The sequence below is a fragment of the Acanthaster planci genome, linkage group LG11 (genome assembly GCF_054643075.1).
Source record: "Acanthaster planci isolate LZ-2023a linkage group LG11, COTS_SCS, whole genome shotgun sequence".
NCBI lineage: Eukaryota > Metazoa > Echinodermata > Asteroidea > Valvatida > Acanthasteridae > Acanthaster > Acanthaster planci.
Genome location: NC_141787.1, coordinates 1,888,714 through 1,910,237, shown reverse-complemented (window position 1 = coordinate 1,910,237; position 21,524 = coordinate 1,888,714). Strand labels below are relative to the sequence as shown.

The window sequence follows — 21,524 nt, the reverse complement described above, 5'->3', positions numbered from 1 at the left end:
ACGCGACTGGACTTGTGAAGGACTTGTGACTGGCCTTATTGCAAGGATTTGTTTGCAACTCGATCACAGCCCTGATTCGTTGTAATTGCTAAAATGCCAGACTCATCTTTTCGTCAGCCGCTGTGACCTCATTGACCCCAACCTGAATCTTTTAGAGTGTGCATTCCTTGAGGTTTTCCGAGACTTGGGGGGCAACTGGGGAAATCGGCTCGGACACGGTGAGTGTACATGATCCTTTAAGAGCTGGGGATTACTTGTCTGAGCTCATTACACATGCACGTGTAAACTGTGAATCTGTCAGCTGTGCAGACTGATTACATGGGGACAGTTTGTTGCACACCGATCTGGATCTCGATCGCTGGTCCAAATGCCAGTTCGCTCCATCCGCAAGGTGGGTTTGGCGTCCGTGAACCAACGACAGATCATTGATCGTAATCCAGATTGGTGTGAAACAAACAGGCCCGTGGAGATGTCTCACAGGATAATTCATAATTAATGACAAATGCAAATGTAAATTGCACATACATGTACTAAAGTACGAATGCCAATGTTGACGCTATGAATTTGCTGAAAGTGCCTGGTAAGCTGTACATAATTCAGTACTTGTGAAAACAATTATGGAACGTATGATTAGTGATGTCAAATACGAGCAGAATTCCAATTCATAAATGTGCATACAGTGGAACTGGGACTGTGCAAAATATAGATCCTTGGATGCGTTGCACTTCTTTTGGTGGATACAAATAGGACAGAAACTCACATGTAAAGCACAGATTCCAAAGATGAAAGAGATCCGGTAGGTTTCATGGAAGCCTAAATTGATTTTACAACCAGCTTTGAGTGCTAAAGGGTAATGCAACACTTTACTACAACCCTTGTAATTCACCTTTGAGTTTCAATTACGTAACCTTATTTTTAGCTGTTTCGGCTGGCAGCTGGAACAGATTTCCTTTTTTTTCCTTTTTCAGACAAGTTTTGTTGTCCCATAGGACTTTGATAGTTTCATACATCTGATCGACTTCAAATATGGCAGACCTTCAGACAATCATCCAAGGATGATGATGACGTCATCATGATGACGTCATCACATGATTTATTATTGATTTTTCAATATTTATTTCAGCCCATTTACTTTGTACACATTTGCAAGCCACCATTTTGGTAACTTAGAAATCTTTGATCGTCATCAAAGTTACAGCTAAAAAGACCCTGATAAAAGGAATTTCCTTAATTTATGACATCATGGTGACATCATCACCTTATTTTTTAATCATTTTTGGATATTTAATTTTCCCCCATAGTTTCTGTACATGTGTTTCAACAGTCTGTCTTCGGCACTCTGGTCACCCTGACTTATTCCATTTATGTACACTCTAGTCCACCATGGACAGAGGGTCCAGGGACAAAATCATCAAAATGACATCAGCAGGAGACACGTGACATGAGATTAAAGCTGCAGTTTGTCTGCATAGGTTTTGTACACATTTTTCTACTGAACATCATTACCGATTGTAATGAGTAAGTAGTCCTTGACTTCGGTTGAAAAGCACTATGAGAATAAAAGAGAAATTAAACTAAATTTTCCCTTTCATTCCATTATAAATATACCCAAGAGTCAAAATATCAAGTAGTGTTTCATAAAAATGTTTAACGGCAAATCATGTGACATGCACTTAAAGGAGCAGCTTTTCTGCATATGTGTTTTTAGCCCATTGACTTTGTACATATTTTCAAGCCATGATCATGGTAACTTTGTGATGTTTGATCTTTATCAAAGTGATAGCCAACAGAGACCCTGATACAAAAATTATTCGAAATGGATGATGTCATCATCTGATTTATTGATTTTTTAATGTTCGTTTCAGCCCACTGACTTTGTTCATGTTTTCAAGCCACATTTTGGTAACTTCACGATGTTTGATCATTATCAAAGTTACAGCCAACAATTGATTTTTGTATATTTTATTTTTCCCCATTTAACAACTTGAAATCCAAAGCAGCTCTGTGGTTGTTGCTGTAGCAACCACAACCTCTATTCAAACTTTGTTTGCTAATCTGTACTTGGCACCTATTTGGATTTAATGCTAATGCATATTTGCATATTCGTGAGCAAAACTGTTACGTCATCCCTGGATTAAACCTTGATATTACATTGCTTTTTACACAAAAATCTGCTGGAAGTTGTATATTTTGTAGTTGCAAATATCCAATTTTTGGCAGTTCATTGTTATGTGAGTATATATAACAAGTCAGTCAGCAACATTTTATCTGACGGTTTAAAAATGGAAATTTGGGGTTCAAAATAATAAACAAGGAAACATGTCAACTGAACAGCGCCATCACGTGTCTGGAAAAGCTTGGACATTTTTCAATGTTTAAAAGAGTGCTCTTTTCAATATGCCGAACTCCAATACAGATATTCAAACAGATTTTGTCCAATGAGGAGTCAAAACAGCCCAAAAAAGTGAGTCTAAGAAAGTTCCTTGCATGGATCCTGGCTTTCCACAGCGATCTTTCAAAACCCCCTTAAAAACACTCCTTCATCATCGTCCATAACAGCTGTTGAAATCTAGCGCCATAGTGTAACAACGTAGCAGATATGATACATTTCTTGTTGACTAGATTTCAAAGTCATGAAATTTTTCGGTGTTGATATAATTGCTTTTGAGCGGGCTTGTCATATATGTTACTCTAACGTGCAGGAGAGAATCGATATTAACATTAATTTCCTTTCCCAGGGCACCCTGGGATGGCTTGAAGGGGAAACACTTGCGAAAATGCTCAGATTTTATTAGGGTTGTGGGAAGGAGGGAAAGTACAATGCACGCACTGTGCTGAAGCTTGATGGAGTTTGGGGTACCCCGGTTTCTGTGAAGCATGGTTTGGCCCACTGTGATGGATACAGGGATGAAACAGAAATGACTGGGTTTTCCCCAAAGCAGCCCCATTTAGTCTCTATTCCAGGCTTTGTCATGGACACTGCAACTGCCCGTGGGACTGCCCTGCTCAAACGCAAAGAAAAAATTCTAACCTTGCACAAAACAAACCTTTCTATTGAGCAAAAAAAAATTGGAAACTTCAGGGGATAAAATCAGATAGTACCAGAAACAAAGACTTAGACAGCCAGCAAAGCTCCAGGAGAATTAGCCCAAGTGGAAACAACCATGCTCAAATGAGAACAACTGGATGCTTAACCTTTGCATGCAGGATAGCACACCTTGGAAAATGTGACGAAACAAGGGTAGGGAAAGGAGAGCAAAAAGTACGAGTGCATGAGTGTTTCAGCTCAGGTATTTGTACAAGGGGTTGTAGGTGAGAACACTTGGTACGAGTACAAAAAAGTACTCAAGTTGAGCGTATGATATAATATCCATCAGATGTACATTTAATGATGAGAGCAAGTATAAAACGAAGTGCAAGTTAAAGAATGAGTACTGTGCTACTGTACTACGCATGGGTTGTAACTTTGAGTGATGAGTAGTTTGAGTATCATAAAAAAGGCACCTTCCAGTGAGTACGGTAACTTCTTAATTTCTCACCGGCTGCAAGTGGACTTGCAATTCTGTTGATGGCCACAACAGTGTTGGTCAGCTGACTGGCCTGCAGGATGAGCTGGCCGGCCCGCCGGTAGCCGTGGCCGTAGGCACTGTCCAGCCGCTTGTCCCGGCCATCCAGCACACTTGCCAGCTCAAACTGGACATCCTGGCACTTGTGGAGCAGGATCTTGGCTGAGGTGGTGGTGGTGAGGCAGTGCTGGAGGGCGCTGTCCGCTAGCTGTGGAAAAGGAGAAATTGGAGGAAAATATTAAAATGGCCTAAGGGTTGTCATCAGAGAACCATGTCAAAAACATAAATCATCTGAAAATGAAGTTCCTTCAACTCCATCCTTCCAAAAGATTAATACTCACAGATATCACTTCCCCTGAAAGTCAGATTAAAAAAAAAGTCTTTTGGAATGACACATTTGGGATTAATTGATTAAGATGGCCAAATTGTCCAAATGTTTGGATTAATTAAGGAAACCTTGGTATGGTTGGCTAAATATTCACAACTTGTCTTAAAATGTCTTGACCAGAAACAAGAATTGAAAAGTTGTGATTGAAATAGGTTTTAGAAATACATGTAGATCTGTTTGTAATGTTGCAAGAGTGATTGTTTACCAACAAACTGAGCCTCATCAATTACAAGTCTGTCCACGAGCAATAGGAGATGAACAAACAAGAAAACATCATGCTTTGGACACATTTCATTTGAAAATCTTTACACTATTGACTTGAGACTTGGGATTGACGAATGACTTATGAGGACTCACGAGGGCTGGCCAGGACTTGTTAGAGCAAGAATTAAAATTATCGGTGGTGTGACAGGAAATTGAAACCATCTGTTTGACCATGCTTGACCAGATATTGGCCCAACTGACAAAACAATTCTAACAATTGATTCTTCAATAAGGACTTGACAAGTCTCTGAACTTCATTCAAATCTCCTCAAGTGTAATACCATGTAACTTCACACATATCCTGGAGAAATTAATAAAACAAAATAAAACAGAACAAAACCAAAACAAATGGCCTATGCCTGGTTCGTGAATCTGGCATTTATTCCAGTAAGCTTAGGGGTATCCAATGGTTCAGCAAGACCAGGGGCTATAAATCCATAACCATTCCGTTATCTGAGTGGCATTGAGCAGGGGGCTGGCCCGCAACTCAGTTCTGTCACCACAGTCCCGATGAATTATGGCCATCCAGGACAAGGAAAATATTCCCTGGATTTGGCCAGAGCCAAGGGGACCGTAAAACTCATCTGGGTAGACTGGACTATGTAGGAATTTTTAAACTTTTCTTTTTCTTTTTTATTCAGGTTGTTTTAGTACAAGGCCAGTTGTGGTTGAGGGGGAAAAATGATTGAATTAGGGCAATTAAGGGGCACAGCAATTCCTGGAAGCTGAACAATAATTTTACAATCTGACATTTGAGTTCTTAGGACACCGTGTGAAAGCTAGATCATGCAATCAATCATCTCTAGAATCTGTCTTTTCTCTGAACATCCCTATTTATTCAACACCAACGTGGGCCACATGGTGTTACATTTCAACAGTCAACACTACGTAGTTCCCCACTGCTGTAAAATAACACTGTGCCCTTCACTACATGTGCATGTATTTCAAGGTGGTAAAATTTAAAAGCAGTCTGAGAGGGATTACCGAGTAAAATCATCCACTACCCAAATTGCTGAATGTGCACATTTGCGAAGCATGAGAGTTACAAGTACCCCTTAGTGTAAATTAAATTATCAACAGTTACAAGTAGTTTAAATTTACTTGTTTACCTTATAAATTTGTTTTTAAAATGCCAATCAAACTTTGTGTACTGCTTTTTAGAAAGTCTTTCAATTCGGTTTGCTCAACATACAAAATTTGGGTTTAAAGTTCTTGCAGCCTTCCCCTGATAAACTTTTAGAAGAATGGGGAATGCATTCAGTCTGGAATCCACCTGATGAGACTGAGAAACAGGAATCCTAAACATTACGCGTAGTGCAATATTAGCTCTGAGCATGAACTAAAGAGGGCGCTGTGCAGCCCAGCAATAGCCACATCTGAACTGACAAGCTGAGGCTGGAAATAACACATGCATCTGTGGGAGGTGGCCACAGCCACTAGCCTATCTATGGCTGCCAAAGGAACAGGTGACATGTCCAGCTGAAGTCATAACATGTGGACCCAGCTTACCTTTTTTAACTCTCCACTGTCCACTACTAAGATAGCAAATAAGCCTGCATGGTATTTCCTAATGGCAAGGACATTTAACTACAAAGCACATGTGCACATCAGCGCGAGGCTGTGCTGATAGGGCAGACCTCACGCTACTCCTGAATAACCTCAGATATGCTTCATTTTGGACCTGCACTGTTGCAACACCAAACTGGCTGATTGTGTGTACAAAAGCCATGGGGAAACTCATGAAGGTTGACACAATCATGGTAAAGCTCCACTGTAACTCCATTGTTAAATACTCTACAAGTGTTCTCAATGGACTGACAATTCCCTTTAAGCCAGTCCCCCTTAATTAATACCTTCCTGATGCTGAACACCTTGGCCCAAATTCTGAGGTCAGGCATGCAATATGGTTTCATGCTGCAGCATCTAAATAGTCTGGTCCCCATCTCTGGACAGACTCATTAGCAGGTGTGATATATGGGTGTATTTGGGCTGAGCAGCCAGACAGGTCCAATTAAGTGGCCATAAATCTCGCCTTGTTATGCTGGGCTGGCTTGTTGACAAACTGCAGGGGCTGGGAATGTGGGACAGTGGCACAGTTTTGCTTTTATGATTTTGGAGGGAAAAAATTTCTCACCGCTTTTAGATAATGGAGCCACAGAAAAACACAGGCCTGGCTCAGCAAATTTTTGTTCAATGAACTAAGCAAAGAAACAGCTGGGAACCAGTTAATAAATAATAAAGCAATGTAAAGCATTTTAGCTGGTTCTGTGTAACTTAGTGAGTTTGAATGACGACCATTTGTCAACCACTGGTCAATTTTGCCTGGTACCCAGGGATGTATAATGTGCACAGATTAAACAGATTACAGATCACCCTCAATGAAATTGGCCCGCTTCTCTTCTACCAAACTTGTACACGTGCACAAGTTTATGATCAGACTTGTGACACTGAGACTTCCCACGGAGTCAATGCATAAGTGGCTGCTAGACTCTAGTTTTCCCAAAAATTAATCCAAGACGACCCTGATCCTGCAGGGCCATCACACTCCCACACAGGTTTTAACTCGAGCGCGTGCACGCATTTGGTCCAAACACAACACCCTACTGATTGGTACATGTAACACATACGTACCATCTGCAAGCGAACAGGATGGCCCCACAATAATGGCTTCTCATTCTTAAATGCCAGATATGTCTAGGCTACACATTAGCATTACAATGTACTGTTAGCCTGGCCAGCTTGCCTTTGGTTTGTTGAAAAAAGGGCCCACAGAACCACCGAGGTTTTTCTGTTTTTCTGTTACACCCAATAAGGACAACCACAGACTACTCTCTCTGGTACTTTCAGAGCAGAGCTGTAACTCATATCTTCACTTTTTGCCCCCCTTTAAGAAAGGAGGGCCAGTTGAGACTCATTAATCCACTGACTTCTCCCTCAAAGAGTGGGACAAAGTGGGGCCAACTCTTGCCCTCCCTGATAGAACATTAACAGTCTCTCTGGGCCAAGGGAGTTGTAAAAAAAAAAAAAAATGGGGAGGCCAGATTTTTTATATAAGGAGAGAAAGACATTGGCCAGTAGTTTGATCAAAGAATTAGGTTACCAAAGTAGGTTGGATACTGCTTCAAGGGAGTTTTACCCGGAGAAAATAATGTCAAGCAGTAAACAAGAAAACAGTACAAAAAGTTTCTGATCAATGTGCCCGTTTTTCTCCTCATCAGCAGGTGTGAGATTTCTCAAGATTGTTACCCCAAATTCGAGGCTTTTGGAGGTTTTTAACATCAGACTTTGCTACCTTTTGCATTTAATATACAAAAATGCAAGATACGCACAATCATTGCTATTTGTAAAACAACTCATGTCTTGTCAGCTATTAAAAGCCCTGAAAGTTGTTGGTATTTTATCGGTGTGATTGTTGCAACCGCTGCGCGGGATGTTTCTTAGAAATCTCTTCACCCCTCAAATCTCACCTCTACACTCAATTTCATCACAATGGAATTGGACCCCAATCTCTTCCCACGCCCAACAAAGCCTTATTTGAGGTTTTCCTGGTGTCAATGGATGTGACAACATACCAAGTATACTCAAGTAGGTGCAGCCCTGCTATTAACTTCTCTGCACACAGCCTGATGTCCTAATTTGGTACTGAAGAGCAAGGAATGTGCTACCAGGTTACCGTACATTGTAGGACTTTCCAAAACTTTTCCAGCTAAAGTGCCCTCCTCCGTAAAGGAGCCATAAAGACCTTGAACTTGGTGAACTCAAAGTGAGCACAATGAGGTAAAGGGGTATCTTATGTGTGCTTCTCAAAATATGTTTGATAATTTTACTTCCATTTTTACCCACATTTAAATGAGGTAATCTAAACAGATGTGAGTCTGTATGGTGAAGGACGAGACAAGCCACTAGTCAGTGCCAACTTTCACCTTAACCAGCGACTGCGCCACCTGTTAAGCCAACATTATCTCAGTCACTATCCTAGGGTTCAACCAATATTAAATCACAGAGCAACTAATCAACTAACCGATCTTTCTTTTTTTTTTTGGTTAGAAACATGATTCATAATCAGCCAGCAATCTGACCGGCCTGGGAAAGCCGCTGTGCACTGAAGTCACAGCCCGTTACCCTAAACTGGACCTGTCACTTTCAGTGAAATGCTGTCCTCCCACAGGGAAGACACAATACCTCTAGCCACTGATCTTGTTTCTCCCTAGGACAGTAAATAACTATTGCTACTGAATTTATGGAGGAGGCGAAAAAAGCCAGCATCCACACCAGAGGTTGTGAATTCATCCTGAACCTCCTCCAGCTCCGCCCTTCTATTCCAAAATGGAAGTGTGGGGGGGAAGTTCCAGTTCCTGAATGTGATGAAAAGCACATGATGTAAAAGGATGTGCAGTTTTTTTGGACACGGTGATGTACCAAATGCTTGATTCTGTTGCTTCAATGTATCAAAGACTTGTGAAAGCTCAGCACTCACTTTGTCTCAACTACATGATTTGCTCTAAAGTGGGTTGTTTATGTGTCAAAGGAGCTTCCTGGGAGGGGTGGTCTGGATCACCATGGGTTTTTATTAAAAATCGGTTGTGGCTCTACCAGCATGAAATCATTCAGCATCTTGGGCAGGACTTTTTTTTCTGTCGTGTTTTCAAATTCTGTGTTAGAAATCAACCACATTTTAACAATTTACTTCAACAGATATCCAGTCCCTGTACGGGGACTACATGTAACATTTTTTTGTGATTTGCATATGGAATTGGAAGTGATTGAAAAAACCTTGATGGGGCATTAGACTGCAAGTACTACTTGACATTGAAAAGTGTATCAATGAAACACTGAAATACTTGACTCTCTTGAGGTTGTTGAGCTGAGGAATACCTGATCAATCCTGCTGGACGGTGGCAAGAGTTCCTGATCATGTTAGGTAATGAGCTTCTGCCGTTATCAGCTGCCGTCATCAAATGTAATTGATTACTTCCACTGGATTAAAAACAATCATCTAGTATTTCTCCCCAAGACAAACTTTATTTCCCACCCCCCAATGTAAAATGACCACAGCTCCCTCGGGCCCAACCTAGGAGGTGGCGAATGAGAAGACTGTCTTTTACCGAACTTGGGCATCTATCCCTGGAAGCCCTGCAGCAATGGTCGGAGTAACCATCTGGCAATGTGAACATTTCACAAGGAGAAAGAGAGAGAGACAGAGGGAAGAAAAAACGTTGTCTGTATATTGGCAGGAAATGAAACAATTTCCGCAGGGTCAAGAAGGACAGATGGGGCTGCTGACGAGCGGTGACAACTCCCGAGCCCCTCCCCCCCCCAATTTTTTCTTTGTGACATTTCGGGTAGAGGATGGCAAGGATCGGAAACCGAGATTTGCATTGCTGACCTCTGGTGGGATGCTGTTTCCTGGGGGGAAAGAGGGATGAGAATGGATGGCAAGGGGGTGTGCTTTGCCCCCCCCCCCCGGGGGGTGGGGTAATCAATTGGGTTTGTGCCCAGACTTGCAAGGGGACACTGCATCCGATAAATAAAAGTCTAGCTCTTAAGCTGGAGGACTGAACTCAGACACATTGATGAGAGCTGATCCCACGATTCGTTTGGTCTTTGTAGAACCTCCACCAAATACAGAGACCAGCCACAAAGACTGTTATTACCATACATGTAAGTAGCCTTTTAAGAATGCCAAGCTAACAAGGTGTCTCGTCTTTGAACCAACCATATAGTGCCCAGAAAACCCGAAAGATTTCTTACAACTTATTCTGCAATAATCTCAAGGGGCCTTTACACGTTAACCATTCACTCAATTCTGCTCAAAATAAAGTTGATCTACCTGGTAACAACTGCAGATGTACAGAATACAACGCAGGCTTTGATACTCAACGACATGCAGGTAGACACAGTTCCCAATTGTTATACAAGATAACGTCATTATTTGGAGGGATAAGCAGGATTATCTGAAACAAGTCAAGACAGATGAGGCACAGGTTTATTTATTCTGCTCCACTTCAAGATGAGATTCCAGAAAATTATGTGAAGGATCTTGATGAGGAAAAAAGACGGGGGGCCTGAAAACCTAAAAGCAGGAAATTTCCTTGACAGAAAATGTCAACACTCCTCCAGAACAGATTTTGGCTCTAAACAAATCTCAGGGGATGGGAGTAATTCCCCCTCCCCCCAAAAAATGAAATGTTCACATGTTGCTTGTGTAGTTTTGGTTATAAGAAATTTCTCAAATTATTAAAGTTATCACTATGTTCATCAGGCCTTGGGATTGTTTGTTCACGGTAGTAAATACAAAACTGTAGTTTAAACTCTACCCTCAGGTTCCCGTTTATTCAACTGGGTGCATGGAGACATGTACTTGTGGTAAAGTGTCTTGCCTAAGAACACCACCACCATGATGGCCATCACAATCTGAACCCACACAGCACAATATGTGAGTGAAACAACACTGTACTTGCCAAGGACAGTCTTTGTAAAGAAAGCTGAATGCTGTTTTCAAGTTGGGCTATTAAATCCATTCATATGAACACATACTCCAATGCGGTAATCAACAAGACAGTGTGCCGTCTAAAAGCTACCTGTCATAATAAATTTCTGTAAAGTAATCTAACACTCTTTTTTCAACTGATGAAGGCATAGCATGCTGCTGTCCAATGCAAACCATCTTGAGCAATCTGCTTACTTCTCAATTTCAAAGCATATTTGACGTTCACAGAAGTGGAAAAAATTATAACGAGCTGCTAAGTAAGTTGCCAAAAAAAAAACCAAAAAAAAAAGTTAACTTTTTACTCACCACAAATCAATTTGAAGGAATATTCATCACCAGGCATACTGGTTGGTGACCTTATCACTTTAAATAAGCTCAATTTTTCAGCAGTGACAAAATCCCAAGCTAAGCAACTACAAGAAATTGCCCTGCGGCTTCTGTGGATTTCGGCGGATCTCTTTTATCAATCTTGGATACCTCGGTGAGGCTAAATAACAAAACGGCTGAAGGGGCCCGCCTAATCCTTTTGATTCAAAACACCTGGTCCTGCAATTACACCTGTCCATTTTCATCCTTTGCAAACAGTCGCACAGACAATCCACCCCAGGAATGGGGCAGGACTCGGCCGATGATCTGGAGGGCTGAATCAGAGAGGAAGTATCTATCCACAGCCAAAAATGCATCGCTGAGGGCAATGCACAGGAGCGATGTTACAATAAAGCCAACCAAACAAAAGTCATTTCTTGTCCGGAGGAGCACGGACATAGGACCCCCACTCAGGTGCATTATTTTAGGCCGATGGTTTTGCTGACGGGGGGGTCTGAAAATTTCGGACATTGGTAGTGGACTGCTAGACACCCACTTTGATACACACAAATGTACATATGAACTTGTTAGCAACTTGAAACCCAATTTTACAACGGAATACCCAAATTTCACGTGCTGAGAGTCCCTGTTGAGATAGATGGGTAATCTAACCATCCTCTAACTGAAAAAGCCAGAAAAAACAAACACCCCCAGGGTTGATGAAAGGGATCATTTTTCTTTGGATACATGTTATTTGTGGTCTGCTCAGGTTTCAAGTCAATTTCATACTTTTTCGAGGAAAAAATGCCAGTGACTGATTTAAAAAAAAAATGAAACAAGATACGAAAAGTATTTCTGTTTTGGCCCAGGGATGTTACATGATCCTATTTAGTCCCCTTAAAACGGGCTCAGTGAAAGAAGATTAGACTTAGGATCGGGAAGGGGGAGGGAGGAGGAACTAAAAAAAGGTTGTTGGGGGCGGAGAGCAACAAGGGAGGACAGGATGGGGGCTATTTGGTTTCCCCCCCCCTGCTTGGGATCAGGAATCAATTTGCTGGTAATAGACCAGCGGATCAAGTAACAAATGTTGTGGGAGAGCAGTACCATCCCCAGAGGACTGTGGAGGGTTTAGACGGAAGGGCTGGAGTTTGCTGCATCATCGGTTCCGCTTCTAAAGGAGTCAAGGCTCAGCTCAGCCTCCGAAGGGGGGGGGGGAACCTGCGGTGACATTTCTTGAGGGCTTATGTTGACTGGGCAGGGATTTCTCTTCGGATTTTTTTCCCCCTCAGAGCCAAAAATATCTTGCAGACTAGACGCAGGACTTACCAAACACCAGTGGGGGCTCACTGCCTTGATCCCAATGAATGATTTACTGGTCTAGTCTATCTCTTTAACCTTACAAGTGTGTTTTCATTAACTCTACAAGTATTGCTAACATGATGTCAAAGATCAAACGGTGCTTGAAATATTGAGGGGTGTACAGTGGCAGTGGAAAGGCCCTGCTTTGGAACTTTTCCTTTATTATTACGGTATTTTATAAGGAATATGGAATTTTTTTTCCTGTCACACAAAGAAGGAGAAAGAAAAAATGAAAAGAGAGTGTATACTGATGAAGCAGTACATTTTTTAAGGGTTTCCAAGGAAAGGTTGATTATTCCTGACCTTAGCAAACTTAATCACCTCTAAACCTGAGCAAACGTGATTCAGTTGCGTGAAAGAGAGCATGGGTCGTAGTTGCACGTGCGTAACCTTGTAAAGGTTTTCTTACGGGATTTGGGCAAAAGTACTGCTCATGCGTTGTCTATAACATCATATCGGTATAATATACCAATATAAATGAAATAAGAGCATAGGTCATGGTTGCACATGCGTAACCCTGTAAAGTTGTCGAAAATAAACCTGGATACATATGAAAGTTATCTCCTCTTTGATCTGTTCATTTTTACAAATGTAGAGGGGGAAATAAAATGGAATTGCTACTACAGTGAGGTAACGACATCACAGATAATTTGTCTGCCGATGCAGAGTGGCAACACAGGTGGAACTCTCATCAGGACCCATTTACGTCGGCGTGCCTTTACGACCAAGAATAACCCGATCTGAAGCGGGGCTAACTGCAATTTAAGTACCCACAGGGCAGGGGTGGCAGCATTTTAAAGTGACAGCTGGCTACGGAACAGAAACTGCCCATGGAAACAAAGTGTCGCTCACGCCGAGCATCATTGAGCATTATTGACATGGACGTAAGAATTACAGCCGGACGGAACCTCAAGGGTGACATGCCTCTCGGGTTTTTTTTTATCAAATGAGGAATTTAAACCAAAAGTTCAAGGCAGGCAGCTTTTTCGGGCGACTGATTGTCTTTCTAGATCCCACGACAATAATTTGGCTGAATGTGAGGAAAATTTGGCCCTAAGCCACTACTACATGGGAACATCGGATACTTTGAAAAAAAAAAAAGGTTGTCACAAATGATTTTTAAATCAATTATTTGACAGTACATCACTGTGACACTCCGGATGCAAGTCCATCAAATATCATTCTTGTCTAAGTTTAACTTTTTGCCTAAATCACTTCACGAGAAAGGAACTTATTTCCCCAAATTACTTGATTCTTTAATTTAACTGTTTTTAAATACCACTAAACAATCATGCAGTCGAATCCACACATATCAAACAGTCCCAGAAACTGTAAAGCCTAAATACAACAGACCAGGCCATCAAGAAATAAAGGCCATCAAGAAATAAAGGCCATCAAGAAAATGGAAACACGGGAAAATAAATTCCACTGCCTCTTGTGGGTATTGGCTGTGTGCGTGCACGGAAGAGGGCAGTGTGCAACTGAGCACTGGTTGTTGGCTGGCTCAGCACAACTGTTCTTCGTATACAGTTTGGAATGAATGATGGTGAAAGTTGAGAAAGTGAACATTACATAAATCACTGCAAATGTAAGCAAGTGCCCTAACCTGACGGCAATGCGTCGTGCTTTCACCCTGTGGATAGGTAACAGGAGTGATTCACCCTAATGCTGCAAGGCCAAGAGGTTGCCATCGAGAGGCTGTGTTTCCCAACAAAGGTACAGTCCTACATTTGCAGATGTTCACAGAGTAACTGACAAAACTATTGGTGAAAAGCACACACGGCTTAAAGATAGTTAGGGGACCAAACTCCCTGTGAAATTACTCTTTCAGACAAGCTGTCATCACAATGCACACGTGCACAGTTGTTATCATTCGTCGGTTCGTGTAGCTGCGATCAGCCAGATGAGAGTGTGTCCAGGACACTGAATATGGGCGCATTTCAAAAATATCACTGCACATTTTGACTTGAAAACAGGTTCCTAGAAGATTGTTTTTCTCGGAATGCACAGCAGTCACTGAGCTTAAACTTCATAAGGTTAATTGTATTGCATCGTTCTCTAGATTTAGAACACTTTTCGTTGCCTAAAACCAACATAATGCACAAATGACAAATGACGGACGGGGAAGGGTCTGCAGGTGGGGCTAACAATGGATCAGTCTACTGAACAATGATGAGTGTTCACTGGAATGACTCAACCCGAGCATCCACCGTTCCGATCAATTGAGTACCTGAGCTTGGACGCGAGATACTTTTGAGAGACTTACCTGAGGCAGATGGCTGTCCGGTCCCAGAATGACCTGCAGGTCCGCCTCGCAGCTGGTCACGGCCTTCAGGCCTCGCTGGAGCGTCCTGTCGACCAGGACGTCGGCTCCGTTGAGGAACCCTTGCTTCAGCTCGGGGTCCACCTGTCCAAACAGGAACTATGATGAGATGACCTGGTAATGCCTTTGACTTTGACAAGCCACGCCCTAATTGCTCAGTGATTTAGCACAGCTGTGTGTCATATGTTACTCCGAGTCATCACAACTTTGTGCAACCAAAGCCAACACTTTAGTTTTTTACTGTTATAGATATCTCTGACATGACATCACTTCCTACAGATTCCCAAATGCATGAGCATTTGGGATGTCAAATTTTCATGACACACAGCAGTCGTGCTGTTTTTTCAAGATATTTGGATCCGTGCATGTTCGTGTACAGAACATTGCACAAACGTATTTGATGGCGTTAAATATGCAGAAACTTTGTAATTTTTCTTAGATGGTGACCTATGAGACACATCTACAGGCTCTGAAAGATATTCTATCAATGATTGTCCTTGGGACAACACTCCTTATGACTGTTAGCACATGACTTACATGAGTGAGGATTTCAAAAATTAGTCGGGTGCACGGTTCCAACAGCATTTGAATGTTACCTCAGCCTTGCACTTTACGTGGAAGTTAGGGTTTCAAGCAAAGAATATCTGGTAGACAAAAAATTGGCTGAGAGCCAATCATGGTACATCCGCAAGAGAAAAGTCTGGTAAGATGACCCCTTTTACATCAAAAAAGAAACACAGCATTATCAGTAAGGCCATCAGTAATGCTAACTTACTATTTCATTTTCCTGCCGATCATCCACGTCTCTAAATGTCAGCACGTCCAAGTGTGCCTTCATGGAGGCCTCGCCCACAAGCCTAGCCAGGAAGACCAGGCACTGGGCAATCTTGGTGCTGGCTTCAGCAATCATGCTGTCAATGTCGCCATCGCAACCCTGTCCAGTCAAACACGATGCAAAAATCAGAAGAAATACACCAAAACAATCAATCACAAGACCAGACAAAATAGAGATATTCAACAATTCAAGGAGTTGAATGGAGGGCATTGAATAAATGCCAGGTTTCAATCAATTTTCTGTCATTGCATACCCAAGATTTTAAAGGGAGAACAGAATCCAACTATCTTCCCCAGCTGGGGAAAGAGATTAAACCAGATCTTCCAGAGTTGAGAGTTTTTATCTTGGAACAGACTTATATTTGAAGGAACATTAACCTGTGGCCTACAGCACTTGCATCATGAATCACCTTTTTAGACATAGAAATCTTTGAATTCCCACCTGTAAGAGTTTCATCAGATGTCCGGCCGCTTTCCGGCAGGTGTCGGCCATCTGCTCCAGGAGTTCCCCCTCGGACTCATCAGCCGGAGCTTCCAGATGTCCATCTGAGCGTCCGGGGTTCAAATCCCACATGGAGATCAGAGCAGTCAGGAGTTCCATGGAGCAGGTGGCTTGCAGAAGCATCTGGTCCGAGCTCAGAGAACCAGAGATATCACCTACACCACAAATAAAGTGTGTTATTGTTCTGTATCATGTGATTGGTCAACAACAGGCTGCGTCCACCCAACGCTTTAGACCTGTGCATAATCACTACGTAACAGGGTTGCTCAGTGACAAACTTTTTTTTTTTGCAAATGTTTAAAGATGACTCACCAGAACTGACAAAAGCCTCGTTCCGGGTGGCATAGGCCTCTTGCAGTCCAGCCACGGCCCTGTTGACCCTTTGCATGGCTCCCAAGATGCAGTCAGCGATGGTCTCCTCATGGGTGCGTGGCCGGCTGGTCAGGCAGGACTTCAGCAACGTCCTGCAGAGATTCGCCAGTCCCAGGCCGTTGACAGAGTCCCTCTTGCCATTTGCACTTCCTGTAAAAGGAAGAATTGAGATGGATTGCGGCGGGTTATTGACCAATCATGGTAGAATCACCTCAATGCAGCTTGCAAAATATTGTCCAATACAAATGGATGCGGAGGTGCTAAGTTTGAGACGAACACAGCTCAATGTACAAATCCTATAGGGTTGTCTAAGGGGGCGTGGCTAACTTGCAAACTGTGATAGGTCAATTCATCCTCGGTTTATGAGGCCCTTATTTCTTTATATGCCGCATAAAAATGCTCTTTGCATACTGCGTAAAATTTTTACAATTCATCGCATAAGATTCGCATGCCAAAAAATGCTCAAGCATGCCACCGAGTCTCTGACAATCAAAGGTAAAGCCTACATGTCAACAGCTAAGAAAAAAGTGTGCAGCTAGGGAAGCTACGCCTAGTGACTGTAACCACTTCCAATAGACATGTGTTACTCCTAGCCACAGCTAGTTGATTCAGACATGGCTGTGGCTGGAAATAGCACAGGCATCCATGGAAGCCACAGTCTAGCAGCTGCAGCCACTTCCAATAGACATGTTTTACTCCTAGCCGCAGCTAGTTGATTCGGACATGGCTGTGGCTGGAAACAGCACAGGCATCCATGGAAGCCACAGTCTAGCAGCTGCAGCCACTTCCCAGAGACATGTTTTACTCCTAGCCGCAGCTAGTTGATTCGGACATGGCTGTGGCTGGAAACAGCACAGGCATCCATGGAAGCCACAGTCTAGTAGCTGCAGCCACTTCCCAGAGACATGTGTTATTTTTAACCACAGCCAGTTGATTCGGACACAGCTGGCACCAGAAATAGCACAGGCAAGCATGGAAGCCATGGCCAAGCACCTGCAAGGAATTCCCACAGACACATGCCATTCAACTCTCTCTCCTTAACAAGCCTTAAAAAAAATGACTGACAGTGTAACTGTTGCAGTGCTTTGGAGGGTTCAGCAGAGTGAAGCATTTGAAGTAAAATATGGGACGGAGAGAACCCCCCTCTCTGTGTTGGTCATTGTTTGATCAGAATCTCAGAAATTCTTTACAGACTTCTAGGGGGATATGTTTGGTAACAACAGTCTAGAATGTGTTTAGGGATTGGACAGGAAAGGGGGGGTACCCCTCCGTCCCATATCTTGCCTGGTATAGAGTGAAGGGGTTGAGTGTTGGTTGCTTACCGAGACTCGCTGTGGAGCCGGGCCGTGGGGAACCAGTGCTACTACTGGTCAGGGAAGCCCATCGGCTGGGGGTGTAGGAACTGCTGAAAACCCTAGTCGGATTGAAAAAAAGTGGTAAAGAAACAGCAAGATCTTGAGTACATAGGAACAGGGACTCATCTGTCATTATTATGATCAATTTTAAAACAACTTTTACCATTCAAGTACTAGACAAATAAAAACAAAGTAGTCTCGTATGAGGTTTTCACATCAAAAGTAAAGAAATAAACCTTCAAATCAGTCGAATCCATTGGATGCTAGTTTAGAGTTTTAAGGTAGGGTTGAACCAGACTCTAAAAATAACAGCACTGAGAAGCAGAAATTGTTTTTGTACTACTTCTACTATTTACATTGTAAACACTTTGTGACAGCAAGAGTTGGTCCAGAGTTGGGCCTACAGTGATCATGCGAGTGCCCAATGAAAGCAAGACAAGGTGATGGTCAGTTGACAAGTATTTAAGGGGTTCCATCGTGAATACAGGTCAAGACTGGGCCAAGAAAGCCAAGTTCATGGAGGTCAGGTCAGGACGGGGCTAACCATTAAGATTTTACGACCAGTTGCTTGGAACTCCGAATTAAGTTAAGGAATTGGATTTATGGCTTATTGGTTAGTCTGAGCTCATGAACTTGTGACCTGCCTGCCGCTCACCTTCGGAAGCAGTAAAGTTAAAGGTCACTACACTAGCAAGAATAAGATAAATGGCAATGTACAGTCTCCCACGCAGGCATCAACCATTCATGACTCTTCTCAAGTCGCTGAAAGTTACGCTTCAGTTTTCATGCCGATTAACAGCTGCTGTGGGCCATTTCTACGTGCAAATGAGAGTTAAGGCTATCCAAGCTACAAGGGAGAAGTCACAGTCCAAATCAACTAGTGCCAGCTGGTTTCAAGTCTGTTCTGCAAGGCAGCTTGTTATACAAACTCACTGACCTTTTTGAAGGAGTCACTGGTGAATCTATCTTGTAGTCTTTCTCCCAGTCGTCACTGGGATTGTAGAAAACGTCGTCATCGGTGGAATCCCTACCCCTCTCCGCACACTATGGCAGAGTCAAAGCATAAAGTTAAAGGTAAGATGCCAGCTTGTTTTTGAAGACTGTTCGATGTTAATACTTCAGGACTTTCAAATCAAGCTTGTGTCATGGGGTTTGAAACTTTGCAACTTCAGTGAAGTCACGAGCAGAGGCAAAAATGAGTTTTGACGTGTTAGCGGGAGATTTGAATGCATGTCAATGCAGTGGTAAAGGACCCATCATATTTGAAATAAAAAAAGCCAGAAATCCTGGCATTTGGAATGGACTTAAAAACCCTGAATCGTGTTCAATTTGGGCTGGGATAGAACAGATGCCTATGGCTTATGGCTGCAAGCAATGCTTCATATACGTATGTGTTGAAACCAGTCACAACAAATTCAGTCAAACATGGCTTTGGCTGTGAACTTTAAGCCACACCATAAGCAGCAAGATCCTCAGTGATTTATACACGGCACCCGGGGTTTGGTGTTAAGAAGACAAACTGGTTCTCACCTTAAACATCTCCCTCATCTGGATGAGCCTGTCCTCAAATTTGGCCAGGGACCAGTAGGTGACAATGCCCAGTCGGCTGTTGGTGACGCGGACCTGGACTGACGCCTGCAGGTCCTGGGAGGCGGAACCCCCTCCACCAAACGACACATCATAACGGTTGAACACCTGCCGAGGCAAACAAAACTCCACATGTCTCACAGAAATTGGTCTCAAAAAAGACCAAAGTGCTGCAGCGATCACCTTGATTGTGTGATAACACAAAAGTTGGCATGTACCAAGGCACAATTTCTTTGCGAGTGACATGACTTTCTTCCTAAGATAAACATAGAATCCATGAATTTGAAGGTGCAACAGAGGTGCCGCGATCTCTACTCGTACATTTCCATTAGAGTAGATAGGTGCGTTGTGGCTGATCTCATTAGATCTGAGCACTGATGGGGTAAAAATCGTCACACTTTCAAACCAGCACTGATAAGGTAAAGCAAACAGTATCATAACACTTCCCTGGTATCTGCGGCAGTAACATATTTGAAATGGCACAGCCTCCCTGAAATAGAAAACGGAATCACCCTTTTGCCCCCAGAAGCCAAACTTGACATCCTGCTTGAAATATAACAAGTGCCTTACTAGCATTTTGAAAGTTTTACTTCCTATGACTACTGTGTTTCTGCCACTGTTACCGGGCACCAAATGCTAAGTGCATTTCCTGTCTTTATAGTATTTTTTTAATGCAATCTCTGGGATGTTCTACTTTTAGTCAAACAGCATTGGCAGTATGCTTTTTTTGCCTTATTTACATCATATGATTCTTATCCACTCTCTTTGTAAATCACAAGAAGATCTAAAGCAGGTTACATCATATGATTCTTATCCACTCTCTTTGCAAATCTCAAGAAGATCTAAGGCAGGTTACATCATATGATTCTTATCCACTCTCTTTGCAAATCTCAAGAAGATCTAAGGCAGGTTACATCATATGATTCTTATCCACTCTCTTTGTAAATCTCAAGAAGATCTAAAGCAGGTTACATCATATGATTCTTATCCACTCTCTTTGTAAATCTCAAGAAGATCTAAAGCAGGTTACATCATATGATTCTTATCCACTCTCTTTGTAAATCTCAAGACGATCTAAAGCAGGTTACATCATATGATTCTTATCCACTCTCTTTGTAAATCTCAAGAAGATCTAAAGCAGGTTACATCATATGATTCTTATCCACTCTCTTTGCAAATCTCAAGAAGATCTAAAGCAGGTTACATCATATGATTCTTATCCACTCTCTTTGCAAATCTCAAGAAGATCTAAAGCAGGTTACATCATATGATTCTTATCCACTCTCTTTGCAAATCACAAGAAGATCTAAAGCAGGTTACATCATATGATTCTTATCCACTCTCTTTGTAAATCTCAAGAAGATCTAAGGCAGGTTACATCATATGATTCTTATCCACTCTCTTTGTAAATCTCAAGAAGATCTAAAGCAGGTTACATCATCTGATTCTTATCCACTCTCTTTGTAAATCTCAAGAAGATCTAAAGCAGGTTACATCATATAATAAGTCGCCAGATTCAGGTTATGAGTTTTTGATATGGCTGGATTCTGTACATCAAAAGCTACAAGTTGATATATGAATGACCCCTGTAGTGCGCTGCATTCCAGACATATATAGACATTTGTATATCCACATTTTTGTATTCAATAAAAACACTTTTCGAGAAAAAGCTCATAAAGTGTAGCGCTTGGAAACACAATGCTATGTAGAATTTCTTACTGAATGATCAATGCTTCATCTTTATTCATCAGTATCAATGTTTGTAGTCATAAATTCTGAAAATATAAAATATTATAGAAGCTATGAAAGGAAAAAACACAAAAACCACATTTTTGAAGAAATTTTGCCCTCTTCAAATAGAACAGGCCATTACGTGTCTTGGCATGGAGCGACTTAATACCCTTTATTGCAGAGTGGGTCACATAAGATTTGTACCCATTCTCTTTGTAAATCTCAAGAAGATCAAAGCAGGTTACGTGGTTCCTCAGAGAAAAAATATCGAACTTGTCAATCCTGCATGACGCTGTACATGCTTGCCTGTCCATGTACATCTTACACATACCACATACACGGAGCAGACACCACTTTTTTTCTCTAAAACATTTGTCACACACTCTTGTGGATGCCAAATGCGCAGCGTCAATCACATTCAATTATCAGTTTGCACACGGTGCAGGT

The 21,524-nt window shown here is 42.2% G+C and overlaps 1 protein-coding gene across 4 annotated transcripts in view; it reads right to left on the bottom strand.

Moving 5' to 3' along the window:
- Positions 1-21,524, bottom strand: part of kif14 (kinesin family member 14) — a 44,792-nt gene that overhangs the window by 9,415 nt on the left and 13,853 nt on the right. For 2 of the 4 annotated variants that reach the window (XM_087143346.1, XM_087143345.1), the window contains exons 20-27: positions 19,290-19,454; positions 18,697-18,803; positions 17,727-17,818; positions 16,345-16,554; positions 15,973-16,187; positions 15,472-15,630; positions 14,640-14,795; positions 3,540-3,774 (exon numbers count right to left, since the gene is read on the bottom strand). In XM_087143346.1, coding sequence (XP_086999472.1) covers positions 3,540-3,774; positions 14,640-14,795; positions 15,472-15,630; positions 15,973-16,187; positions 16,345-16,554; positions 17,727-17,818; positions 18,697-18,803; positions 19,290-19,454 — 1,339 coding nt within the window. The remainder of the gene's footprint in view (positions 1-3,539; positions 3,775-14,639; positions 14,796-15,471; positions 15,631-15,972; positions 16,188-16,344; positions 16,555-17,726; positions 17,819-18,696; positions 18,804-19,289; positions 19,455-21,524) is intronic. The other 2 variants (XM_022228618.2, XM_022228619.2) reach the window with 1 other exon arrangement.